We start from the raw sequence: 24311 nt of genomic DNA, 5'->3' as shown, positions 1-24311 counted from the left end.
TTGTACCATAACAATAAAACAGACCTTCCTTCCAGCAATCTTGGGTGGGTTCTTATGTTGAAATATGGCCAGGATACCTTTTAAGCAATGTGCTGATCACTGAGTTGTGTTCATGGAATCTAGTGACTAAGATGCAACAGGGAAACAAGGTAAGGTCCCAGTGGCCACTCGGGACTGCTGAATGAGCACACATCAGCCATGAACACACAGGTGACCAAGCTCCCACACGGAACCCTTGTGAAAATGTCACCCTGGTCTTTAGCTGGTTGCATCATCAGTCAAAGAGCACTTCCCCACAGAGAGAAAAACAACCCAGGGACAAAGGAGTAGCGCTCGGCATTGTTTAATGAAGGAGTGACAGGTGGAGGTGAGGAAGAGGAAGGCTGGCATTACAAATATAAACTTTATCAGCACTGTGAAAACCATAACAAATACACTTAAATAGATACAAAGTTTATTAAAAATAGGCTGCAACTGAAATACAGTAGAAATGGAAAACAACAGCAGTTTGGGTGTTTCCCCACAGTAATGCACGCTACGCGGCGTGCTCTGACACCACACACCCACATTCGACCTCACTGTCCAGGGATAGCCGAGCCTACGTCACTGTGGGTTTCACAGACACTCATGCAGAGTTTTCAGATGTTCGCGGGTTCTTGTGTGCATCTGTTTTCCCATGTATGAGCCACAGCAGGTACCTGCTCTTTTCTGGGAGGATGGATATACCACCCAAAGGCTGCCCAGTGTGCTCCAGACACAAGGAGATTGCACTTCTAGGCAAGGCAAGTGTGCATATCCTTCATTCATTCTCAGAACCATTCTACTCTCTTACAAAGGCACACTTTCCAATAGGAAGCTTGACAGACATAAAAAATATTTACACGTGTATTTCAACAATTTAATACAGCTCTTATGAAAAGTGTTTTTTTTTTAGGGCTGCAAATGCCTCTGCTCTATTTGAAAGTGTGCCTCTTTTCCTGACATACAGATCTGTGAGAGGATAGTATGGTACAGAAAGGTCATCTGGGCATACACCAGAGCACTGTCAAATAGGAAGTGTGCTTGAAATCGTAAAGTCAGCTTTCACACAAAATAACCAAACTGAGGTCTGTCTCCCACAGCTCAGCTTGAGGAAAGACCGGGCAAAATTCACGAATTAAAATAAAAATAACTCCATTGTCCTGTGAAAGAAACACAGATTGAACTGCCACAAATCATTACAGTGTTTAAGTCCCAGGTGGCACGGCAATGGATTCCTTCCTTTTCTGACTGTGCATCTAAATCTTTTTCTTCACTAAATGTTAAATTTCTGAGATAGCTATGTTTGACTGCCACCTGTGAGCCCCTTCTCCTCAGACATCTTTGCTCCTACCTACATAGATGCTGTTTGGTTGGAGAGCTCTTGATCCCTGGGAATATCTGAAGTATTAGCTGACTTTCTAACATAACCATCGTGTTTAATTTCCACCAATGATTAGTCTAATGATCATTTGGTATTTATAAAAATAAAATCTCTAGGATTAAATCCTGAAGATTTTCTTGAGAATTTTCAAAAATGAACTATTAGATATTCAATCTAAAACATTTCAAACTGATCAGGAGGCTCACATCTGTCAGGAATGATGTGCTGCATCCATCCAGCCACCTCAGGCACATTACAGACGGGCGCAATGGGGCACTTGCCCTGGAGCTTGGGAGGAGGTGGCTCCAGGCTGTGACCCTGTCTCCTGCAGACAGGGCCCACCCGGACACAGTGATGGTCTGGGTTGCTCAGCTGTCACTGTGTGGTCGGCAGACGCAATCTTGAGAATGTGCAGAAAGATGACTTCTTGGCCTACTGTCCTTGGAATGGGGACGGGAGACGGTAGGGTGGAGGACATGCGCCTCGGTCTTTACAACCCTTCACTCTGTCCCGTGAGTGCAGGACTCCCAAAAGACGCTAACAGAAAAGATGAGCTCACGTTGAGTCAGACCACTAAGAACTAGGCAGGATTTTCTTGGTAAAGTAAAACAAGATTTCTTAGAATTGGAACATCTCTAAATTGCAACCATTTTAGAAGCAGAAATTAGAAATCACTTAGAAGTAGAATTGTTCCCTCCTCTTCAGGCTCGCCCACCCCACAGAACCCCCGCCAAGGGCAGACCGCGTGAGCACGAGGTCCCCTTTCTCTTCTCACTTGGTGTTCAGTTCATTCTCAAGTTCTGTCAATTTACGAGAAGCTTTTACTTTGTCAGACACATCTTGACCCTGTGAGAAGAGGCGCTGGCGCTCCTTAAATGTCAGGTTTTCAGGTCCTCCAGAACTGCCAGCTAAGTCTGCATCTTGGCTGAACAAGGAAAAAACACAAAAGATTATGCATCAAAGTACCAGTAATGAGCTGCCGAGCAGATTTTCGTGAGAATCACCATGTGCCGGTGAGACTTGTTCATTGCTGCACATTTCTGTAATTCTATGTATTGTGGCTGAGACAAACTGCACCTTCACTATGGTCTCAACAGAACTTTAAGAGCCAATATTGCTCATACAATCAAATTTAAGTCTATAAGGAGGGCAGGGACAGTTGCATAGGCCTATAACCAACCTGGGCCAAACAGTTAAGATATTAACTTAAAAAAAAAAAAAAAACAAAAAACAAAAAACTAAAACCAATAATAAACAATTCCATGTGGAAAAGGGGCAAAATATTCTGTTAACATTGTAACTCTCAAAAAGGAACAAGGGGACCAGAGCTGGCTCAGTGGTCACACAAATACGAGGAAGCCATGGCAGCCTAGCCAGAGACCTCTCTCCGTAAGTAAAATGGAAGAGCAATGTGAGGATAATTTCTGTGGATCTCAGGCCTCCACAGACAGACACAAAGAGAGACAGACAGCCTACGTTCTCACATGATTTCATACAGTAGAAAACACCTGAATGGTTGATAAAGTCTGACACAATTCAGCCATGCCATGAACGTGAGGACACAGCAGTGCCGACCAGACCCAGTGCAGCCGCCCCTCAGTACCTTCCTGCGCGCTTCTCTCTTGGGTCCCTAGAAGCATCCTGGGCTCCAGCGGCTGTCCCCGTAGAGCCCACGTAGGGGTGTGGTCCTTTTACACAGGAGGGGGAAAAAAAAAAAAAAGAGTCCAAGTTAAAGTATTTAATTATCTCTAAAACTTTATTCATGTGAGAGTGTTTGTAGAAAAACAAGATTCCCTTAATTACTGAAAAAAAAAAAGAGGAATCAAAGGCTCTTTATATGCTCAAAGATTCAACATTTTAAATTTACTACTGTTAGTGGCCTAGGTAATCCAATCATTACATTCAATAACCAACATCGGGGCCTTTTGTTCTTAGAATGGAAAAACTGTAACGCATTCTTTAAAAAAACAACCAAAACAATATGATACATCCCCTGAACTCAGACACAGAGGAACATTAACCACAAAGAAAGCTTACTTCAATGGGAGAGTAAGCAGAAATGGTTAGACACAGCCCTGACACGCGGCAGGATTGGCAGGATTGTTCTTACGCAGTAACTGAAAACAAATGTAACCCGATGTTTAAGAGGTAACTGCACACCTGTAAATGATGTGCCTTTGTGTAGGATAACTACTAGCTCTTGTTTTTTAAAATAATGTAATTATTAAAAGCAAAATAAAGCTTTACAAACAAATGAGCTGCCCAGACCAAAATAAAATAAAATTCCTATCATTCCAAAGTAGTGCTCCTGACACAAGGCTCCCAGGTGGAGCGGAGCGAGGTAGAGCGAGGCAGACCCTGGGCACCAGGTCTTTCTTGGCCAAAAAACCATCCCAGTTGAGCCTGACACCCACCAGTTGGTCAACATCCACCAGGACTTCAGGAGGCTTCAGGAGACGATACAGATAAAGCCTTACCAAGTCTATGACAACTCTGTGATGAATAATGCCTCAGTCCTCCTACTGTACACACTGTAACGCTACAAAACAAAGCACGCAGGGTGTGGAGAGGGAGCTCAGAAGCTCAGAGTACTTGCTGCACTTGCAGAGGACCAGGGTTCGGGTCCCAGCACCCATGCAGAGGCTTACAACCATCTCAAGTTCCCGGTGACACTGACACACAGACAAAAACTCATAAAACAAAATCAGATTCATATCTAAAAACTCAGCTTAAAATAGAATCGAGTACAAGAAACTCAGAATATTTGGCATACATGAGCAAGATTGGACTAAATAGGCCACAAAATTCTTACCACATTTTTACATTAAAACACTCCGCTCCATTTTAGACAAGAGACAGCGAATGAATTTCCTTCCATATAAAGAGCCTGTGGGTAGAATTTTTTGGACTTGTCCAGATAGTCTAACAGCCTTCAAGCTGTAACCTCAAACACCAAACGTTTAGGCTTCCCAAGTCATGTCAGAGTGTCACCTTCAGCAAAGACACAAAAATCTGCAGCAGAGATACAGTCCACCCCCTGGCAGTCCACAGTGGGCTCTTACATGGCAATTTGCATGGCTGGTTTCAATTCCCAACTCTATGTTCATTTAGTCTGTGATTGAGAACACTGCTTCATACTTTTGCACTTTGCTGAGAGTGACACTGGCTTCTTCCACAGGTGGGGTGGATGGGTGGGTTATCGGTTCTTCAAATTTTCCAGAGTACTTAGAATTTACTATGATGTTAAAACTTTGAACCAATTATAAGTAATTTCCAAAAAGCTTTAGTAAAACAAACATCACTTAAAAATCTACTGTTACTAAACTTCAGTCTTTTGTTTTTGTTTTTTTCAAGGTAGGGCTTCTCTTTGTAGCCTTGGCTGTCCTGGACTCGCTTTGTAGACCAGGCTGGCCTTGAACTCACAGCGATCCGCCTGCCTCTGCCTCTCGAGTCTTAATCATTCCAGTTCTGTAAACTTTGTGTGTCATGTGAGGCCTTGGAAGAGGCCAAGTCCCACCTGCAGAAGCACGCTTCACCAGAGAAAGGGCTAGACATAGCACAAGAAGAAGATAAGGAAGATGAGGCCAGAATGTGTGGCAGATGGCTCCAAAGTGCTGCTTTTGGTGTGATTTGGTGTGATATGGAGTAAGGGCTGGTCGTGGTGTGCCTGAGGGCCAAAGTCTACAGGTGTGATTCCTAACTATAACGAGACTATCAAATTTGTCTGGACATTCGTGAAACATATATAATCCTGCTATAAAATCTGATATACCATCAACAGCATTTGCTTCAAAATTTATTGGCTATTCCATAAATGCCTTGAAAGAGCACCAAATTCTCCACATTTATAACAGAAATATTATAAAAAGATTGGAGTTTGGCTTTCAGAAGGCTTGAACAATACTACTATGTACCTATTCTCCAAAATATTTTAAGAGTCTGATACATGTTAGGAAAAAAAAAAAAAAAAAGACTTTAGTCTGGCAAAACTCCTCTGTCATGTGAATAAACTCCACTGAGTCTTAGAGGGCTCAAAACTCTCAGAACTGCTGAGTTCACACGTGTGTAAAAGTCATGCAGAATTTTGAAGCCACTCACTAAAATTTACTACAGTTGCACTCCTGGATGCTTGTTGCTAGGACTGACATTTCATTTATGGCCAAGAGAGCTTGAAGTCTCAATCTGAAGTTCACTGAGCTGCACCTTCTACTTACTACAGCCTGTGGGCAACGGCTCTGTGCTGCATGCAGCAGCAAGAAGGGTTAAAGTTGCGGAAACTGCAGGTCTACAAAGGCTTGGGTCTTAGTGTATGAGCTACAGGAAGGCGGGACTGTGACCAGCGACAAGTGGGAGGGACAGAGGAAGAACTGCAAGACTAGTGTGTATGGGCTGGCGAGGCTGGCCTGTGCTAGGCAGTAAGGCCGCACTGCTGACTAGCTCAGTGGCTGTCCCAGTACCCAACCAAGCTTCCTCAGAGGGTGTGGGTTACGCATAGACCTCAGGAGGAGACTAAAGATTCCTACTGACAGTAAATGATGTCAACTGCAGCTGGTACTCTGGCCCTCTGCCTTTAGAGGCTCGTATCTGAGAAGGTACTTGTCTGACCAAAGGTGAGAATTACTTTTAGGGGTACAGAAAAAAAGCCAAGACCAATAATACTACAAACAATTTGGTAATAGTGGAGGATTGACTGTTGTCAGTGGATTAAAGAGACGGAATGCCTTACAGTGTAAAGGAATCGGAGCACCAGGCTAAATTAACACAGTACTAGCACAAACACCAACATCAGAGGCAACAGGGAGGTCACATGCTGAAAGTGATCAGGTACCCAGAGCCAGGGCAGGCATGGTCTCCATGGATTACACCGAGTGGCAGGGGCACAGAGATTCCAGGCTCAATCATCAAGGAAAGAGAGGTCTGATTCACCATTCCCTTTTACCTCTACCTTTCCAGTGGCCAGGATGGTACAAGCTTGATTTGCCTGGAAGGGGTGAGGGCTGGCCTGCTTTGTAAGCAGTACTGTTGGCTTTGGCCAAGGGTGGCTGGAATGAGTTGGAGAGAAAGATGCCATCCGAGGCTGGGCGTGGCTGGCAGGGGGGCTGCTGTGGCTTAAGGGCGGTGAGAGGAAGGTGCCCGTGAGACCTCCTTGTGCTGGGGTACTTATCCTGACCTGCTAGGCCGCAGTCCTCCTCCTCCTCCTCATCATACGCAACAAACTTGGCAGTGAACAGCGAGTCTGGGGAGAGGGCCTGTGTTTTGAGGTAGGAGGCGTTTCGCTGAGGTGGGGGAGGAGGGGCGCTGGGCGCTGGGGATGGGGATGGGGGCTCGTAGTCCCGTGGAAGTGGAGGTCGGCTCAGCCCAGGCTCTTCAGGCTCCAGCAACCTGCGTGCTGCCTCCTCATGCTGTCTGCGCCTCTCAGCTTCTAGGCGGCTGTAATACCCTTCTTCCTGTCGCCTCTGCAGGCAGGGATAGACAAGAGTACAAAAGGTCACAGGTCAGGAGGGATCAGTGGACCCTCTGCGCCTCCACAGGGAAGGACAGGGACACTGATCATCACTGTCCATCACCACACTGGCATGTCCACAGGGCACCAGAGTTCAGTGTCACAATTATTGTGACAGAAGAGGCAGGCCAATTCTGAGCTTGTCTTGTCTCACATTGGCTCACACTGACAACTGCTCAGAGCCTGGGGTAAGACACACCTTAGGGCCTTGGATCGTCTACATTCTTTCTTCCTCCTCTCCTGTTTGGACAGGGTATTAACTTACCTGCTTCTGGTGTGTGCCAATAGGGAACCATAACATAGGAAATAGCACTCACTTTCCCACAGCCATAATCTAACCAGCTTTTCACAGCTAATGTATGTGTCACATCTTAATGAACTCTCTGAAGAACAGAAGATGAGAGCCAAGCATTAATAGTAACAGCAGATATATTCTGACACACACTGTACATTTTCATCCAGGCAAACCACAGTTGACAGTATTGAAATTCTTTTAACATTTAAAAAGGCAACAGCACAGTTTGTTAAGGGTTGACAGGAGTTTCAGAACACAAGAAGTAGTACGGAAAGGGATGAAGGAGCAAACAAACAGCCGCCGTGACTTAAGTAAACGCTTAGTGCTAGGAACCCAAGTGCATCTCGGCTTCCAGCCACCCAGCCATAGAGAACCCGTGCCAGGGGCTGTGCAGGTGTGACGGGTTTCGGCCCTACTATGCTGCAGTCTTTCTCTGGTCCCTCTAGAACTACACACAAGCACACACAGTGAACACACAATGCTCCCTGCTTCATATTCTGAGAAGTAAAAAAGACAGGGAAGACTAAAGGCTAGCCCCACTTATTACCCTGGCCCCAAATCCCAGCTTTATTTCTTGTTCTGTGCTGCAAACTCCTAAAGGAAGGAAAGAGCTTTTATCTTCTTGACTACACAGCATCAGTCCTACATCACGCTGGTTAATTAACTACAATGACTTCCGTGGCTTTTAAGTGGCACTGTCAAGAATGTTAAAATTACATGAGGAACAGTTGCTTGATAACACTGAAGGGAGACAGCAAACGAACCTTTTTCAGTTACACCAAGAGCAGATACAATTAAATGACCATGGTGACTTTATCCTGAAAGTGAATGTACATGTTCTATAATAAATTAAACCCATTAATTGTGGACATTCTGTAGTAAAAATAGTATTTCAGTTTCTTTGTACATTGACTACTCAGTTATAGAAACAGTTACTAAAACACAAGCATATTTGACATAACTGCGAGTTGTGAGAACAGGAGTCTCTCAGCACAGAAAGCACAGGCTGCGTCTCTCTGGGCATACGACCCTGGCACAGCAGACCAGGCTGCTTCCTCCAGGCTCCAGCATGGCCAGGAGTCCTGACCTGGGAAAGTGCCTCCTCTCCCTGCAGCCTGACGGCTCTCAGGGGACACACAGCAAACTGAGACCACTACTGTCACGTAGGGCCCTCATGGCTCCAGGGCCAGGCACTTCCCGGTTCCCACAGAGATGTCACCTTCAAGTCACCTTATGCACGCTAAAGACTCCAGGTGAGCTGAGCCTAAGAGCTGCTCTGCTGCTGGATCATGGTGCAGTGTGAGGCCACAATCACTGCTTAGGTGCCAGCCTGTGGCCTCACACCACCCACCCAATCTCCACGTAAACGAGCCACGCCATGTCTACGAGTCTTACTTTTGGATTGTCTTGTGAGCAGTTCATCACTTCATTAAAAAGAACTTCCTTAAACTTTCATGTGTTTTTCTTTCTTTTCTTTTCTTTTCTTTTTGGGGGAAGGGTGTTCCTATTTACATGGTTCACTGGGACGATCAAGGAAATACTATTAATAAAAACTAAACTTTTCTCCATCAGAAGTAGTGACACTCAGAGCTTTACCTTCACAGAAGGGAAGTAACCGAGAAAAATAGCTTCTCTCAAAACACACAGCAACATGCAATCCCTGGGACAGGGCAGAGCTGACCTGGGCTCAGAGAGGCAGCCTCCTCACCCAAGAGAACCTCAGCCTCAGACACAGATGCAGAGAGATCTGAGAACCAAATCTTAAGTTCCTGTCAAAATCAGCTATCATTTTAAAATTCAACTAAGGGAATTGAGTTAAAACCCACATATAAGCCTGGCATTGTGGCGCACACCTTTAATGCCAGCACTCGGGAGGCAGAGGCAGACAGATCGCTGTGAGTTCAAGGCCAGCCTGGTCTACAAAGTGAGTTCATTTCAGCCAAGGCTATGCAGAGAAACCCTGTCTCAAAAAAACAAAACAAAACAAAACAAAACAAAACACAAAACAAAACAAAAAAAGTACCCCACATATAGAAATAACCAGAATCTCTGTTGGGTTGCATATTAATTTTCCTCGTATGTGTTTTTATAGGCCATCTACCCTCTTTACGGTCAACTAGAGTTAAGTAATTTTAGTAGATAATCTACATGAGATGGTTACTGGGAACCGACTGCCTTCTGTGTCTCTTTTGTCTCCCACGGAGTCCACACTAATCCTCACAATAACTGGACAGTAACACCGTCACACAAGCCCCTGAACCCTATCATGCCGCAGACCGCTTGCTCAGGGACCTGGTGCTCAAGAGTTGGAGGAGACCAGCTCAGAAGGCAAGGGAGCCTGAAGACAGTCCAGGAGAGGCAGGCAGGCAGGCCAGACAGAGCTCGAGTTTTTGGTCCAACAGCAAAAGCTGGATGATCTGGCCCTGTGCTGCCTTAGGCATCCTAGATACACGTCATTTCCAGCCCCCTTTGCCCTAGCCAATCATTTGTGTTCAGGCTAATCTGGAAAAAACTAGCTGCCTTTAGAGGACCATAACCTTTTCTTCAGCATCTCTCTTTACTCGCTCCTCCTCCTGATGGCGCCGGTCTTCCTCTTGCCTTACACGATCCTCTGCTTCTCGTTTGCGCATTTCTTCCAACTGCTGCTGGCGTCTGCGTTCCTCATCCTGCAACTAACAATAAACTGAATTCAACTCTCACCCAGTAAACCCACCAGCACAGACATAAAAAAACATCCTGAGACAAGCAGGCACGCACACACATACACACACACAACAGAGACATGGAAGGTCAATAGAAAACACGAGGCTAAATCACTGTAGGAGGGTGGTAAGCCTTGTGTGTTCATTAGCGCTTGCCTAAAGCGCTGTCTCCAGCCCCAGAACTATTCCTCATTAACCACGCTCTAACAACAGACAGACTCAGACACTCATGCATTAACCAAGCAGGGTTCTTTTGTTACATAAACTTGTTGGCTATCTCCTACTGTTCACCAATAGGCTCCACTTTAAGAACTACAGAATACTACAACAATCCCAAATGTTAAAGAAATTCTTCTTTCTCATAGGACTGGGGGAGGGTGGGGGATGACACTTGCTCAGCAGCACAGGCTGCCTACCCCAAATGCACCCTCAGGTGCGCGCTGTTAGGAATAGCCCACCTTTACTTGGGAGTGGCTCCCTCCATATGTCAACCTGGACGCTGGGGTCCCTTCCTACCCTGACACGACCTCAGGCTTGAAATAAACTCGTCCAGGCTCTTGTCTGTGCACTCATATGGGGACCACTACTAACTCCCCGATACAAGACGCTCTGCCTTAGGTGACAGGGAGTTTAAAAGCTCTAGTGTTGGTCCCAAATCCACCACCTGGTGCTTCTCTACTTTTGGTCACTCAGGTTCTACCTTTCTGAAACAACAGAAGATGCGACACCTTCCCTCTGCAGCGCCAAACACTGAGGGCCATCTTCAAACGCCTGTGACATGCTTCTCCTTGTTTTCTGTGGCTCCTTCACCCTTTGACCACAGTTCTCTGTGCACTGCCAGCTCTCGGGTAGGATAGCTTCCCTTTTATTCATCCTGACCTGTAACTCTGCCTGTATTTTATCACCGACAGTGGTGACACTGAACTGGCTGCACAGATCTGGGCTAGGGAGACTCTAGAGCGGCAAGATGGACTGATTCAAACTCCCTCACCATCATTTTGCTGGTCTCCATAGTTACTACAGAACCCCTCACATGAGAACCCTGTGAAAAGCAGTTTAATTTCTTTTTTTTTTTTTAAAGATTTATTTACTTATTATGTATACACTGCTCTGTCTGCATGTATGCCGGCACTCCAGAACAGGGTACCCAATCTGATTATAGATGACTGTGAGCCACCATACGGTTGCTGGGAATTGAACTCAGGACCTTTGGAAGAGCAGGCTCTTAACCCCTGAGCCATCTCTCCAGCCCCTGGATAACCTTTATTCTCAGTGGAATAAAACACCATGTCTAGAGCTGGAGCGGTGTCAGCAGTTAAAGAGTTCTGGGTGCTCTTCCAGGGTCCAAGTTTGATTCCCAGCAAACTCACAACCATCTGTAACTCTAGTCCCAGGGGATCTGTTGCCCCCTCTTGGCTACGAGGGCACCAAGCACAAGCATATATGTTCATACACATAAACAAAAAAAATTTAAATCCCACCATTATCTAGTAGGAAAAAAAAAAAAGTAAATTAGTCTCTACTGTTGGGGTTATTGATGTCAGTAATAAAAAAAAAATCCCAGAAAAATTGTCTTCTCAAAAAAACAAGTGAACTTAAATTTTGTTGTTGTTGTCTAAACATAAGGATGGGACTTAGGGGGTGGATTTTATAACAGGCATAGCTACTATTGACGAAGAACAGATACCAAGCAATTAGGAAGCAAAGGTGTCCCCTGAGGACAGCAATGAGGGGCAAAGCCAACTGTGCACACCCAGAAGAGGAGTCATAGCCAATGTCAGAATAAAGAGCACGGATCAGTAGGACAAACCAGGAGAGGTTGTGCCCAACAGAAGCAACAGACTCCAACAGTGCAGGGCCAGCAACGTTCACAGAAAGGAACTTCCTTCTGCAGAGGCCAGCTCTCCCTGCTGCTCAGCCTGGAGAAACCTCTGCTAACAGTTCAGGCACAATGCTCATAATCATAAGTAAACTACAGTTTCATAAACGTGGCAAGAGACATATTCTCTGAAAAACATGGTTCTACATTCTCCTAGCTGGTGAGATGGTCATCAAGGGGTCTTTTCTGTGTATGAAGTTCATATATTACTATTTTTTAAGATGACAAATTAATTAGTGCTATTATAACTAAAACATTTCTTCCTATCGTTTAGTAAATTGTGTCTTTCTTACTTTGAAATGTTTTGTTTTGCTCCTTTAAAATATTTCACCGCACTTCCTTCTTCCCCACTCCACAAGTGTTGGTCGGGGAGGAGGGTGAGGGTGTCTCGGTCTAATTGTTCTGTAGCCCAGCGACATGCTGCCTCTGACCTGCCGAGGCAGTCTGGATCAGTGCTAATCTCAACCTCAACCCCCGGAATTCAAGAACAGCAGGAAAGCCTGGCAGGCTCTGTTCCAGTCTGTATTTCTAAAAGGTATTTCCAGTGCAGGTTGAGATTTGTGTGTTTATCACCTCATAAAACATATTAACATTATTACTGTTATTAAATTATCAACCATGTTTAAATTACCTTAATATAAAACAGGATCATATCTTTTATTTTTTTCCACCTGAAGTCGGCCAGAGCCTTTAAAGGATTTTTAAAAATCCTTTTTGCTTATAGGTAATTTTTCCTCTAAACTACAAATCCAATTTTAAGACAAAAATTTAAAGAAAAAACCTTGACGAGCTAGCTTATCACTAAAGATGCCTTTTAACGGCTACTAAATGAAGACAGGCAGGCCTTGTGGTCATGCCCTGGTGTTCTAAGACCTGGGTTAGAGCTGGCTCTGCAAAGGACCGTCTGCTCCTGTTTTTTAAAAAGTGCTGTGTCTAGCGTCAGACTTGGTTAGAACGTCTCCTCTCACAAAGGGTTTCTCTGAAGGTTAATCCTCTAATCAGGCCTGAAGTACTTAAGAAGGCCCAGTTCTACACCTGGGAGCCTGAAAGTCTTGTGCCTGAGCAGCTCAAAGAGCCAATGAAATACCTGAACACAACTTTTCACTTGAATCACCCCATGCAGAAGCCTCTTCCCGTGAGTACTTATTTATGGTAGCCAGGCTACCACGTGACCCATCAATACGTGGTGAAGGATTAGCAGGCCCAGTGAGTAGCTGACACTCCAGAATGCCATTTAACGAGAAGAAAGTGCTTTTGATGAAGCAGAAATTACACATAATGTGACAGGAAAATGCTGGCCAGAATGCAAGCTCATACCGGCTCTATGTCACAGAGGAAGGGACAAAGCTCACATGGAAGATCTGTTATGAAGAAATGTAATATAAATAATACGTTCAAGCACTAGCCTTAGACCTCAGGTAGAGAGCCCAGCAGGGAACACGTGGCGCAGTGAGGGCAGGAGGGTGGGTAGGAGGGTGGGCAGGAGGGTGGGCAGGGGCAGCACTTCAGGGAAGACTGCGGAGCACAAACAATAACAAGTGCATGGTAGAATGGGGAGGTGGAGGCAGGGTGGCACAGCGCCAGGGAGTGCCAGGACACAGAAGATGGAGGGGCTGAGGTTTGCACAGGCTCAATTTGGAAAGCTGCATCTTGCCACCTGGAGGAGTTGGTAACCAATCTTGTTGTGGAAAAGGGCTAGGCTAGAGCCATGAATGAGATGCCACTGCCATCAATATGGTCTTAGAGGTATGGTAGGGGAAGGCAGGAGGAGGCAGGCTGTGGGCATCAGTGGCAAAGGGAAGACTGCAGTCAGTTTACAGGACTCAGCTGCTCCTAACAAGATAAAACCCGTTTATCTCACCAGTCACACCAAATCCAATCTATGATAATGCTAAGAACATGTCCTCAGAGTGCAGGGCAGGCTGCTACCCAGCTACACATGCTTGCCTCTACCACTCTTTGGAAGAGGTTTCCAAAGCTATCTGCCAACTCTGACATGTCAAGAGTCCTATGAATAATGTGTTGTTGTTAATAATATTAATACTTATTAGGGAACTTGGATAAGAAGTGCTTAGAAATGGACTGGTTAGTGTCAATACTAATCAAATATTTATCCCTTTAAAGTAACAAAAACTGAGAACTGTTGACTGGAAATTAAAATTTTAGTGTAATCATTATTCACCACAGATAACTTCACAGCAGAAAGCTATGTTTGGGTCAAGAGTCTGGGGCAGTCCCCCTGCCCGGGGGCTTGCTCTGTAAGGGACATGCTGCATTCTTGCTACATGACACCTCCACAAGGGAGCTCTGAGCTGGGCACTGTGGTGCACACCAGTAAGCCCAGGGAAGCCATCCTGGATCACATGGTGACATTCTTTCTGAAAACAAACCAAATAACAACAAAACTTCTGGCTCCCGATGTACAACTCTGTACCTAAAGCTTGTGTGGAAGTGGATGTTCACTGTCTTTGATTCACTTAAAGAAAGGAGATGTGGGAGTCAACAAATAGTCCTCTGCTCACCAAGGAGGCCACTGAGATGTTTATTTTAAAAAAAAACAAGAAGGTCTTCTGAGTAACTAACTGGTCCTCATGCTACACACACAGAAGAGAGGGAACTAGTGTTTGATGAAGTGGCCACCAGGGTAAAACTTTAAGTCAAGGAGTTTTTAAAGATTTGGCTTCTTTATCATTTAGAAGTTGACCTAGAATAAATTCTGAGTAAAGAGTTTATATATGTCAGAATATAACTGTATACCAGGTAACATAAACACATTACCAAAGCATAAAGAACATTAAATGATCAACTAAATTTCTCTGACACTGACATTAAGCATTTTGATCTAACAGCAAAATATAACTCCAAGTATTTGATGGTAGTCTATAAATTGGGACATCTGTTAACTGACTGAACTAAAATCCACGTGGTATTAAGAAAAACAGGACTGCAGATTCAGAGGAACTTCTTAGTTTACCACGGACAGTGACATTTTAGCTTTACTCTGGGAGTGGTGTCAATGCCCTTTCAACTGAGTTCACAGTAAACACACACTAAGATGTGTTTCTAATGCAACAAGAGTGAAATAATTACCCAACGCAAAACTTATTTAATTTGTTCACATACTTGAGACTAGGTAGTAACACAGAATCGAATCATGACTAAAACCCATAAACAAACAGAACACCGAGAGTTAACTAATCTAGAAACATTCAGAGGCATGCTTCTAACCACAGAGCTAGTCTCCTGGCCCGGGGGCTCTAGGGAGAGCTGACTACTGGAGAACACAGAACAGCCACCACCAAAGGAGAAAAGAAAATCAAGACAAGGGGGGAAAAAAAAGTACCAAAGGGAAAGAAACAAGAACATACCAAATCTAGAACAGAGATTGCTGGCATAGCAGTCTGCTGCAGGTAATAGAGAGGGGGAAAAAAGAAAGATGAAGTGTGAAAAAAAAAGTTAGGTTTAGACCTGTATTCCGCCACCGGCATTTTTGTTGCTGTCATGCTTCATCTGTTGTGGACAACTTGATGAGAAAACTACAGAACCACAGACTTACTTCTATCACTCAGAAATAGAAAAATGTCCACATGGTATTAATATTTTGAGTTTTATAATTAAGAGACATAGATATTTTAAAAAACAAAATTTCCCTTAGTGTTTTTAATTGGAGACCAAGATATTAAACTAAATATTAAAATAAAATTACTTTTTACTAAATATAAAAAAATTCCCAGATCATAATCCATACTAGAAGGCTTTAAAATATTCAAAGCAATAGCAATTTTACCAAACTATGACAAATCTTCAATAAAAACTTCATCCTCACAGAGGTTACTGAGATGTTACAATGCAGAGGCTAGCTCTTCGTCACTGCTAGGGTTAGCCGTCACAGGCAGCACTGCTGCTGCTGTGTGGTCCCTAGCCGTGAAGTGGTCTGAACTACAGTTCAGGGAAGGTGAAGCCATCCTCTTCGTATGCCTTGGGGTAAGGGCACACAAAGCCACACATCACTGTGTCTGGCCCCAGCCAGCCAGGGTAGAGAGGGACACAGCAGTGCTGGCCAGGCGAGCTCACCAGCCTGTCGCAGAGTCCTGACTGTGAGCACAGCGGAGACCTCTCAGTGTATCCGTATCCCAGCCATTGGTTGCACTTTCAGAAAAATGGCTGACTGGCAGATATGGTTTATTTTTGCTAAGGATACTAGAAAAATACTATTAAAATAATGTAATTGTTAAGAATTACATTCTGGTGTCATTTTAAAAAGCAAGTATCTAAAAGGGATTTAAATTGACCAGAGCAATGTATATGCTGAAGTAAGTAAGTATGTATGTATGTATGTATGTATGTATGTATGTAAGTAAGTATGTAAGTATGTATGTATGTATGTATGTATGTATGTATGTATGTATGTATGTACGTACGTGCATATGAAGAAGTTATGTGTGACCGTCTTCAGGAAAAATTCACAGAGTAAGTTGAAAGAGGACTCTTACTTACAATATTAACAAGATTACATTTCATCATGTCTGACCTAACAGCTCCTGTTTTAACAACCCCTTTTATGTACAGCATTAAAGAAAGAAAAAGAAACCAAAAAAGAAATTGTATGGATAAAAAGTGTCAACAAAACTCACTAACATGCTGGGCAATAGCACTCTCCTCAAGTACCCAAGTATGTAACAGTAGATGCCACTGAACAACCATGCCTGGAGAGTGGCAAGAATCTAGCTCTTACCCAAAATTTGGATTGGTATTTTAAGAAATTATTAGCATTGGGTTAATTTAAATCTTTATTAAACAAAAATAATAAAAATTATTTTGATAATATGGCAAGGTATAAATTTTATCAAAAGTTGTCAGCATCTTTGTGTTACAACTAAAACTTTTAACTTAATGAGCTTTTGATATGTCAACAGTAAAATGGCCACACAGATCTCACTTCTGGTTCTGACTCAAATTGAGACCTCAAGTCCCCTGCTGAATCGCTTTCAGGGCCAGAAGCTTTCTGTGTGACTTCCCTGGCACATTGGCTAAGCTTAGTATTTGTATGACAAACACGGTCACAGAAGAGCCAAGGAACAGTGCACTCTCCACAGCCCACCAGCTCTCGGGTATTTACTATCTGGCCCTGCTAAGTGAACCGCTGCAAAGCCTGATCACGACTGTGAGTGGTCTTTATTAAATACTTGTTTTTTTCAATTGAAGTGTGGTGAGGAAAACTATGGGGCTGCTAACTGACACACTGAAGCCCTAGAGGCTTGGCTCATTCCTGCAAGATGTCAGGCAAGAGTGACAGGAGAAACCAGGGACTCTTAACTCTTCCTTACGATTGTGAAAATAGCTGTGTCCTCAGAAACACCCAGAAAATAGCACAGGGAGCACAGATACGCACAACCAAGGCCTTTCCCCTTTACCCTGGCTCTCCGCTCAGCCTCCAGGCGCTGCATGATCAGCATGGTATCCACGTCGTCATCTTCCTCTTCCTCGTCATCCTCGTCCTTCTGCTTGGACTCCTGCAGTCTCTTCTGGAACTGCCACTCCAGCATGAGCTTGCGCAGGCGGTCGCTCTCCTCTGCGGTGCGGTCCGCCTTGCTCTGCAGGTCGTGGATCTCCTTGCTCAGCATGTCCACAATGTGCATTTGCTGCTGCTTCTCCAGCTTCTCCCTGGCATCCCGTTTCCAGGGATCTGGAGAGAGGCTGTCACCAGAGGACAGCTCTTCCTTACTGATGGTGATGTACTGCAGGTCCCTGCGCTCTATGGTGCGGGGCTGCTGCTGGGGCTGTAGCTCCCTAATGACTGTGTCTTGGGGCCTCTGCAGCGTGGAAGGCTTTTCCGGCTTGGCCTGTGTGGCCAAAGGAGAGAAGGAAGCAGTGTTCAAGGACTGAGTCCGCATCTGGCCCAGCTTCCGCTCCTGCTCCCTGCGCTTCCTCTCGCGCTCCTCCTCCAGGCGCGCCTTCTCCTTCTCATACCACCGCTGATGCTCCTCTCGCTTCTTCCGCTCCGCAGCGGCCACCTGAGCAGACTGGGGTCCTGCCTGGCTGGCAGGAGGGGGAGGGAGGGGCAAATCCATTGGAATGCCATCAAAATCACTGGTGTAGTGGACAGGAGGTGGAGGGGGTGGTGGAGGTAGGTCTGTTCGAATGGGCTGGGAGACTGCCACGGGGTTGGGCAGTACCGCTGCAGGGGTTTTCCAGCGGCCAGGCCCACTTTTGGTCAGAGTGGAAGCAGGAGTGACTGACTTGGAGGAATGGTTCAGGTGCTCCTGGCTGGATGTGCTGGACTCCACTGAGGAGCTCTGATTGATCCACATGTCACTGTCACACTTGCGATCCATGCCAGCCTCTACTCGATGCCGCTCAAGCTGGTAAACCGTCTCTTCCCGAAGCTCTTCCTGGGAACGGGTAATGCGCTGAGGAAGGAAAAGAGGGAGCTATCATGCTTCAGACTCACCAGAGAAACTACCAAATTCCATACATGTTTTATCTTCACTGGGAAGACGGAAAACAAAAACCGTGGGATGGGTGGGTAACCAGAAGCTGGGACACTTTATGGCTCACTGGCCAAATGGGATGGCTGTACATTGATCTACAAAAAGAATAACAAGATTTTCTGTCTATCCAATGATGCGTGCTATTTCTGGCACTGCCGTGCCTGCGCTGGCAGGCAAGGGCATCTGCTTTGGCTCCAGGGGGACTAGCCACACCTGGCCTCCACAGATGAATGAGCGAAGTGTAATCCAAGAAGAGCAACAAAAAACTTCTGTCATATAATTCTAATTCTTACAAAGTACTCATTGTATGCGTCCATGGCTCAATGCTGATGAGCAGTAAGGCTGAGACTAGTTTTTTGATTCCTTAGATTGAGCCAAGCATGCAAGGGCAAGTTCCATCCTCTAAGACACTTCGGCTCCAACATCACCAATGAAAAAAGACAATAGCACACTTTGAGGGCATAAAGTCCCAAGTATATTAGTTAAGAGGAGAACCTTGCTGCTGTGCTGGAAGTTACCAATTGTGTCTCAAAACTCACTCCGCCTTGGGCTGGCAAGACGGCTCATCCGCAGAGCGGTGCTGGCTGTCAGAGCCTGATGATCTGAGTTTGATTCCCCAGAACCCAGATGGCTGAAGGAGAGAACCGATACCTGCAAACTGTCCTTTGACCTCTGCTCATGTTCCCCATACACTCACTCACACGTAATAAAATAAAATAAAGTTTTAAGGAAAAATACAGACAGCCATCACTGTCTTTATCCTGCAAACTAGTCTACCATACTTGGAGAGTTGAGGCAATCTGTGAATCCTCATTTCTAACCTGGATTGCAACACTGGAGTGATTACTTTCTGTGTGCATATGTGGTTTTTCCTCATAATTTGGCCACTGGTTCTGAGAAGGAGCCATCCGATCCTGGGATTTTGAAGCTGGAAAGGTAAAATACTCTCGGGTGTACGTCTGAGTCGGGATAGGATAGGCTTCAGGTCTAGGTGGAGGTGACTGCTCCTGTAAGAAGTAAAGAAAAGGAAAGTGTTGTTTAAAATCACATAAAAGGCTGGTGTAATACCCAAGGATCTGCTTTATAATCCCTTTAAAAAGCACGGACGTTAAGTGCTGTGCTAAGAATGGAAGGTTTGAGCCTATACTGTGAATAATGAGAGACATTTTAATTTTTTCCAGATTTACTCATTTCTGCAGATTTACTAATTTAGAGCTGATTCACCCAACTAGTATATTAAAATAAGAAGATTAACTGACAAGACACTCAGGAGTTATAGTTAATGTGACTTGTTGAGAACTGTATCAGACTCAGACAGTCTACATGTGAGAAAGCTCATCTCTCAGACCTCAGTGCAGAGGTTTCCTGTGGAGACAGATGTTATCTTGGCGGCTGTCCCAGAGGCATATGGACTCTTCCCTCCGGGGCTGGGGGGCTGATCTGCTGGAAACAGTCAAGAAAACCCAAGATTCACATTAAGTAACAGGTAAAATAACAACATTCCTTTAAAGGCAGCAGCCATGGCACAGGCACACTGCATTGCTGGCATGATGCCTCGCACAGAGCCAGAGACCACCAGCCAGCCCACACACCCCAAGTCCCACACACCACAGCTCCCACACACCCCAGCTCCCGCACACCCCAAGTCCCACACACCCCAGCTCCCGCACACCCCAAGTCCCACACACCGCAGCTCCCACACACCCCAGCTCCCGCACACCCCAAGTCCCACACACCGCAGCTCCCGCACACCCCAAGTCCCACACACCGCAGCTCGCACACACCCCAAGTCCCACACATCACAGCTCCCACACATCCCAGCTCCTGCATACCCCAAATCCCACACACCGCAGCCCAGAAAAGGGCTTTTTCCAGGGCCAGGACCTGGTTGACAATCAGGTAAAGAAACGACTTAGCTTAAGCTGGCAACTGACACCCCTTTCCAGAGAGATTAACAATATATTTTGGTCTGTAGTGTCCACTGAATCAAGTTTTCCAAAGAAAATCCAAATTTCATTTCCGCCAAAGAATATTATACCTCTATGAAACCTCTACTCATTAGACAACAAATGCAAACAGTAGCCAGCAAAGCACAGTGTGGCCAAGCACTCAGAACATGATTGCTCTTACTTGCCACATTGGGGCTGGAACGGTGATCGGCTCTGTTTTTCATCAGTCTGTCGTCACCAGGCAGTTTCTTTGGCTCACTGTACTCTGTCCACGGCAGCTGAGGACTCTCTGGGGAGCCATTTTGAGCTGAATTATTATAGAGCTCAAAGCCTTCACTCTTTGGTCTAGGTTTACCTGAGCCACGGCGATCTGAAACTGAAATCAAAGTGCATTACTCATTCATTCTCTATTCTTTTCGTTGGTTCTACAAGTCTACTTTGAATGTTCTGAAACACTTCAAAGGATGAATCTAAAATATTTATGCTTCATGATTGCTCTCAGTATAACAGGGTAATTCCCATATATATCCTTTTATAGCTATAAAAAACAAAAACAAGCAAGCAGAACAAAACAAGACCCAAGGTCTCACTGGATAGCTGTGGCTGGTCTGAATTCACTACGTAGATCAGGCTAGCCCAAAACTCACAGAAATCTACCTGCTTCTGCCTCATAAGTGATGGGATTAAAGATGTGTGTCATCATAAATACTCACTTAATAACACATATTACTATCCATCAGAGTGGTGACATCACAGCTACTGTCACCTGGTATGATTACCCACTCACTGTCAGTTCAGTCTTCTCATTTGCTCACCTGGCCACTCCCCTCTTGGGTCTTGTCAGGATGCTCTGCTGTCTCTCTGCCTTAGTAAACGGTATTCTAGGCTGTCAGACACCTTTACTGTTGCTGTTGATACCGTCGCTACAAAGGTCAGAACTGAGGTGTGCAGCAGAGAAGAGGCCAGCACGAGCACACGGGACAGACTGCACACACTAGCAAGCTGTCTCATTAAGGCTGCTCTGAATCCTGAATGGGTATATTTCTCACCATCTTGCATTCATTCTCAACTTCTTACTTTTAAGAACTGGGCAGTAAGAGTACCAGCAGCTACTATCTGGGGCTTTTTATAACTCCCCTTTTAAAAATAATTCATCTTATGTGTATGACTGTTTGCCTGCATGTGAACACAGTTTGCATTCAACTGATGCCCAAAGAGGTCAAAAGAGGGCATGGATCCTCTGACAGCTGTGATGTGGGTGCTGAGAACTGAGCCTGGGTCCTCTGACAGCTGTCATGTGAGAGCTGGGAACTGAGCCTGGGTCCTCTGGAAGAGCAGCGGGTACTCTGGGTACTGAGCCATCTCTGCAGCCCTAGCTGTGCTAACTTCAGGAAGTCATGTCCCAGTGCACTACCCTGGCCTGCCCACGTTCTTACGTCTCTGCATCATGGGGGACGGCTGATTGAGGAGGGTGGCCAGTCCGTGATAGATGGCACCTTGCTTTGCAACTTCAAGTGTAACCACAGAACTGGTTCTTGTCATGAGTTCTGCTGCCCTAGGAAGAAAATACAGAGTATCAGAAAGCTGAGCACTCGCTGTTGCAGGAAAGCCCGCGTTCAGAACACATGTGCTCAGGTGCACAGCATGGCTGCTGCTTGGGGACATAGGCCTAGCTTTGAGGAGGAGAGTCTCATGTCCACATCCTTTCTGAAACTTAATTATAAAAACATGTAAATATATCCTGTTATCACAGTAATACTAAGATACTTTAAAATTTTTGCAAGTTCTAAGTATATGTGCATGTGTGTACTTAGATATTCACTTAAGTAAATATTCTGGATTAAAATATGTGTGAGTGAATAGAAAAATGAGATGCATGTACTCTAAGAATTTTAGAATTAAAAAGGTAAAGGTGAACATTTAGAGCTATTTCAGCACTACTTTTTGAATTCTGATTTCAGAATTTAACGTAAAGTATCACTTCAATACACTGACTGAGCTTAAACTAACCAATTCATCATACCTTTCCTGAGAAAGCCCAACCAAACTTCGTCCATCCACACTGAGGAGCTGGTCACCAGCAGCTAGACGTCCATCCTGAGCCACCAGAAGGATGCAAATATAGGGAGAAAGAAAGGTAGTGTCAGTGCACAGCAGCATTCTTCACACCGCACAGTCAGTCAGTGCACAGCAGCATTCTTCACACCACACAGTCAGTCAGAGCACAGCAGCATTCTTCACACCACACAGTCAGTCAGTGCACAGCAGCATTCTTCACACCACACAGTCAGTCAGTGCACAGCAGCATTCTTCACACCGCACAGTCAGTGCACAGCAGCATTCTTCACACCGCACAGTCAGTCAGTGCACAGCAGCATTCTTCACACCACACAGTCAGTCAGAGCACAGCAGCATTCTTCACACCACACAGTCAGTCAGTGCACAGCAGCATTCTTCACACCACACAGTCAGTGCACAGCAGCATTCTTCACACCACACAGTCAGTCAGTGCACAGCAGCATTCTTCACACCACACAGTCAGTCAGTGCACAGCAGCATTCTTCACACCACACAGTCAGTCAGTGCACAGCAGCATTCTTCACACCGCACAGTCAGTGCACAGCAGCATTCTTCACACCGCACAGTCAGTCAGTGCACAGCAGCATTCTTCACACCGCACAGTCAGTCAGTGCACAGCAGCATTCTTCACACCGCACAGCATACATAGCTAGAAGCATCTGCACAGCACTTCACAATGCGGAAGTGCATAATCTTTCACTGTTTCCTTTAAAACAAATACTGACCACATCTGCAGCACCTCCTTTGACAACAGACTTAACGTAGATTCCCAGTTTATCCTGGCCAGCACCCTATGCAAAACAAGGCCAGAAGAGTACAATGAAATCACACAACAAATATAAACACCAGCCTGCCCACACACACACTGGTCACATGACAAATCCCCAGGCCACATTTTACACAAAAACTAGAACTATAAATACTGCGCTGGCAGAAGACACTTTTTGATCAAAACTGAAGAAACTAGGAATGTTTCTATTTTATGGTTCCACGTTTAGAAGAAAATCAGACAATTTGATGAAAAATGCTCATAGTCTTGAAATAGTCAAAAAGACTATTTGTAAAGTCTAGACAGCTACAAACCTCAGTGAATGAGAAACTCTTCACTTGATCGGCTTTGAGCCAGGCCAGGACAAAAAGTTGTTGTGGACACCAGTGACACTGCAATTATCTACCGTGACTATCCTTACTCTTTTCAAACACACAGTTTAAATTTTAAAACAAGAAAAGAAATTTCTTTTGGCAAGCAGTTAGGAAGGCTTAGTTAGTAAGGAAATATTAACCAGACAATAGTGCACTGTAATTCATACTCTGTAACTAAAGATTCAATTATTAGCATTAGCATTCTTATGACAAACCAATGGGATCTGAGAAAAGCTTGAGGCATCACTTATGACTTCAGGATCATCAGTGTTCTGTGTAGAGATCACAATGTGATCCTACATGGCTTTGGGTCACTAGTGGAATTATGGGGTAAACCATCAGGTGCAGACACCTCATCTGGACATTACTAGACAGAGCCCAGCTGAGCACATACTTTCTGTCCCAGCAATAGACAGTAACTACACCAACTACAAGACATTACGTCAGACAAGAAATATGTAAGTATTATGAAAAGTGGTTTTTAAGAAATTAAAGATGGATTTTTAAAGTAATAATCTGAAAGATGTAATCTTATGTACAAACCATCCATACTTCCTCCTATTAGATAACAATTTTAGTTTACAAATTTTATTGCTGAGACCTGGCTCCTTTTTCTCCCCTGCCATAGAAAGTAGAGGAGGCAGACATTAGGTAAGCATTATGTCACTGTTTTACAGGCATAGAACTATATATTACACACACACACACACACACACACACACACACACACACACACACACACACACACTATAGAAAGCAGTAAAGCACATTTTATTTGCATAAGTTAACTGAGATGTGGTTGTGGCATTTGCCTGCATGCCATGCACACTCTGGGCAGCTGGGAACTAAGTTTACAAATTAAGGCCAT

At 44.8% G+C, this 24311-nt stretch overlaps 1 protein-coding gene across 5 annotated transcripts in view; it reads right to left on the bottom strand.

Moving 5' to 3' along the window:
- Positions 1 to 837: 837 nt before the first annotated feature.
- The window catches only part of Afdn (afadin, adherens junction formation factor), a 120137-nt gene continuing 96663 nt past the window's right edge, over positions 838 to 24311 (bottom strand). For 4 of the 5 annotated variants that reach the window (XM_051164171.1, XM_051164168.1, XM_051164169.1 and 1 more), the window contains 11 exons: positions 23026 to 23091; positions 22245 to 22318; positions 21658 to 21776; positions 20403 to 20597; positions 19621 to 19712; positions 19094 to 19279; positions 17196 to 18191; positions 9738 to 9872; positions 6573 to 6858; positions 3006 to 3090; positions 838 to 2327 (listed from right to left, as the gene is read on the bottom strand). In XM_051164171.1, the coding sequence (XP_051020128.1) occupies positions 2174 to 2327; positions 3006 to 3090; positions 6573 to 6858; positions 9738 to 9872; positions 17196 to 18191; positions 19094 to 19279; positions 19621 to 19712; positions 20403 to 20597; positions 21658 to 21776; positions 22245 to 22318; positions 23026 to 23091 (2388 nt within the window). In that variant the 3' untranslated portion in view covers positions 838 to 2173. The remainder of the gene's footprint in view (positions 2328 to 3005; positions 3091 to 6572; positions 6859 to 9737; positions 9873 to 17195; positions 18192 to 19093; positions 19280 to 19620; positions 19713 to 20402; positions 20598 to 21657; positions 21777 to 22244; positions 22319 to 23025; positions 23092 to 24311) is intronic. The other variant, XM_051164170.1, reaches the window with a different exon arrangement.

The sequence above is a fragment of the Acomys russatus genome, chromosome 21 (genome assembly GCF_903995435.1).
Source record: "Acomys russatus chromosome 21, mAcoRus1.1, whole genome shotgun sequence".
Classification (NCBI taxonomy): Eukaryota; Metazoa; Chordata; class Mammalia; order Rodentia; family Muridae; genus Acomys; species Acomys russatus.
The sequence above is the reverse complement of the archived record's forward strand: the minus strand, read 5'-3'. Positions and strand labels throughout refer to the sequence as shown.